This window comes from Fonticula alba (genome assembly GCF_000388065.1).
Source record: "Fonticula alba strain ATCC 38817 unplaced genomic scaffold supercont2.6, whole genome shotgun sequence".
NCBI lineage: Eukaryota > Rotosphaerida > Fonticulaceae > Fonticula > Fonticula alba.
In genome coordinates, this window is record NW_009242976.1 from 1,201,681 (window position 1) to 1,203,325 (window position 1,645).

General features: G+C 65.0%; 1 protein-coding gene across 1 annotated transcript; it reads right to left on the reverse strand.

Annotated features, from left to right (window-relative positions):
• Positions 1-917: 917 nt before the first annotated feature.
• Positions 918-1,645, reverse strand: H696_03931 (hypothetical protein). The gene is made up of 2 exons (XM_009497799.1): positions 1,395-1,645; positions 918-1,205 (listed from the first exon to the last, which is right to left on the reverse strand). Exons 1-2 carry the CDS (start codon positions 1,474-1,476, stop codon positions 922-924), a joined length of 366 nt encoding a protein of 121 aa, XP_009496074.1. The 5' UTR covers positions 1,477-1,645; the 3' UTR covers positions 918-921.

Here is a 1,645-nt window from a genome sequence, read left to right on the forward strand (position 1 = left end):
GCCCGTCCCGTCGTGCCTCCGCCGGCCGGTCCCCATGTCCCCCGGCCCACAAGGGAGGCAGCCCCCGCGCCCCCTTCCTGCTGGGCTGAGATTGCCCGCGCCGCCTGCCGGCAGGCGTGTTTCCCCGCCCCGGCCCTTAGAGCGGACTTCCTTCTGTATGAAAAAAGGACAGTCGTGTTCCCCGGGAGGGCGTGTTTCCGTTGGGCCGCCGCATGTTCTGACTCAGCGCGGTCACATCGCCGCCGGAGGCCGGCCGGAGCCGCGGCCAAGAGCGGAGCCTGAGTTGCATGTCGGCAAAGCGCGCAGACGCACGTGATATACGAATGAGTTCTGATATCCTCAGAATCCCACCCCACCCAGGGCGCGTCTCTTGGATTTGGCCTCCGGCGCGGTTCTCCCGGCCGTGCTGGCCTCCTTGGCCTGCTTCCCGGCACGGTGGCCCGCATTTTCGATGCACCCTCCTCCTGTCGGCCCGGGCGGGACAGGAGGACACTTGTCCGTCCTGGTGAGGAGTCACTTTACTTCGTGTTCAAGCCGTGGCCGCGGGCAGGGCATGGGTGTTTCCTTTGGGCTGGATGCCCGGGCGGCCAAGCGGCCCTGCTGCTGAGCCTCACCCTGCTCGCGTGTGTAGGGAAGCGGCGATGTCGACAAGCAACACGGGATGGGAGGACAAGTGGCTGGGAAGGAGTCTATGTATTTTTTCTTCGGGAAAATATCGTGGTGTATGAAGGGCGAGGGGGACACTGGTATCACACTGGTGGCCGGAGGCGGGCAAAGGAGGGAGGAGGAGGAGAAAAGAAAGAAAGGCCGAGCCATCTTGCGAGGCCCAAGGCGGGAAAAACAGCACAACCCGGGGTGGGTCTGATCGTGTGTGTGTGTGTGTGTGTGTGTGTGTGTGTGTGTGTGTGTGTGCGTGCGCCATTAGCCGCTCTTGTCGCGCAGGAAGTTCTCCCCGCGGATGGTCTCCAGACGCTGGCGCTTGAGGAACTTCTTGGGGTTCGCCTCGCTGTCGATCTCGGAGGCAGTGAGGACCTTGGTCGTGTAGCTGGGCTTGACCTTCTGGCCACGGACCAGCGGCCGGGTGATGTTCAGGTGAGACTCCGGGCTCTCGAAGTCCCACAGCCAAGCGGGGTACTGGTCGTCCGGCAGGTGGGGGGGATCGCCACCGGTTTGGGTGACGCGCACATTGGGAACAATCCCTCCGGCTGTCGGTGGTGCGTGCGTGCGTGCGTGCGTGCGTGCGTGCGTGCGTGCGTGTGTGTGTGTGTGTGTGTGTGGAGACAGGCGGAGAAGGCAGACAGAAGGGCAGGGGGCAAAGGTCAGCAGGGACATGGCAGGGGGAATACCTCTGGCGGCCGAGGGAAAAAGGAAGGGAGAACGGGCCAGAGACGCACAATAGGCCGCGCGGGCGAGCGAAGGCGTGGCGCGGGCGAGCGACAGACTCAGAGGCCGGAGCGACAGCGCGCGGGACAGCATGGTGTTTGGGAGGAGCACGGGCGGGGACACCAAACGGAGGGACGAGCAAAAAGGCGGGAGGAGGACGGCTAGCGGAAATGAGCAGACCGGCCGACGATCAAGGTGCGAAGTGGATCTGGCGCGGGAAAAGGAGGCTGGCTGGCAGGCAGAGGCCGAGGGGGGGGGGGGG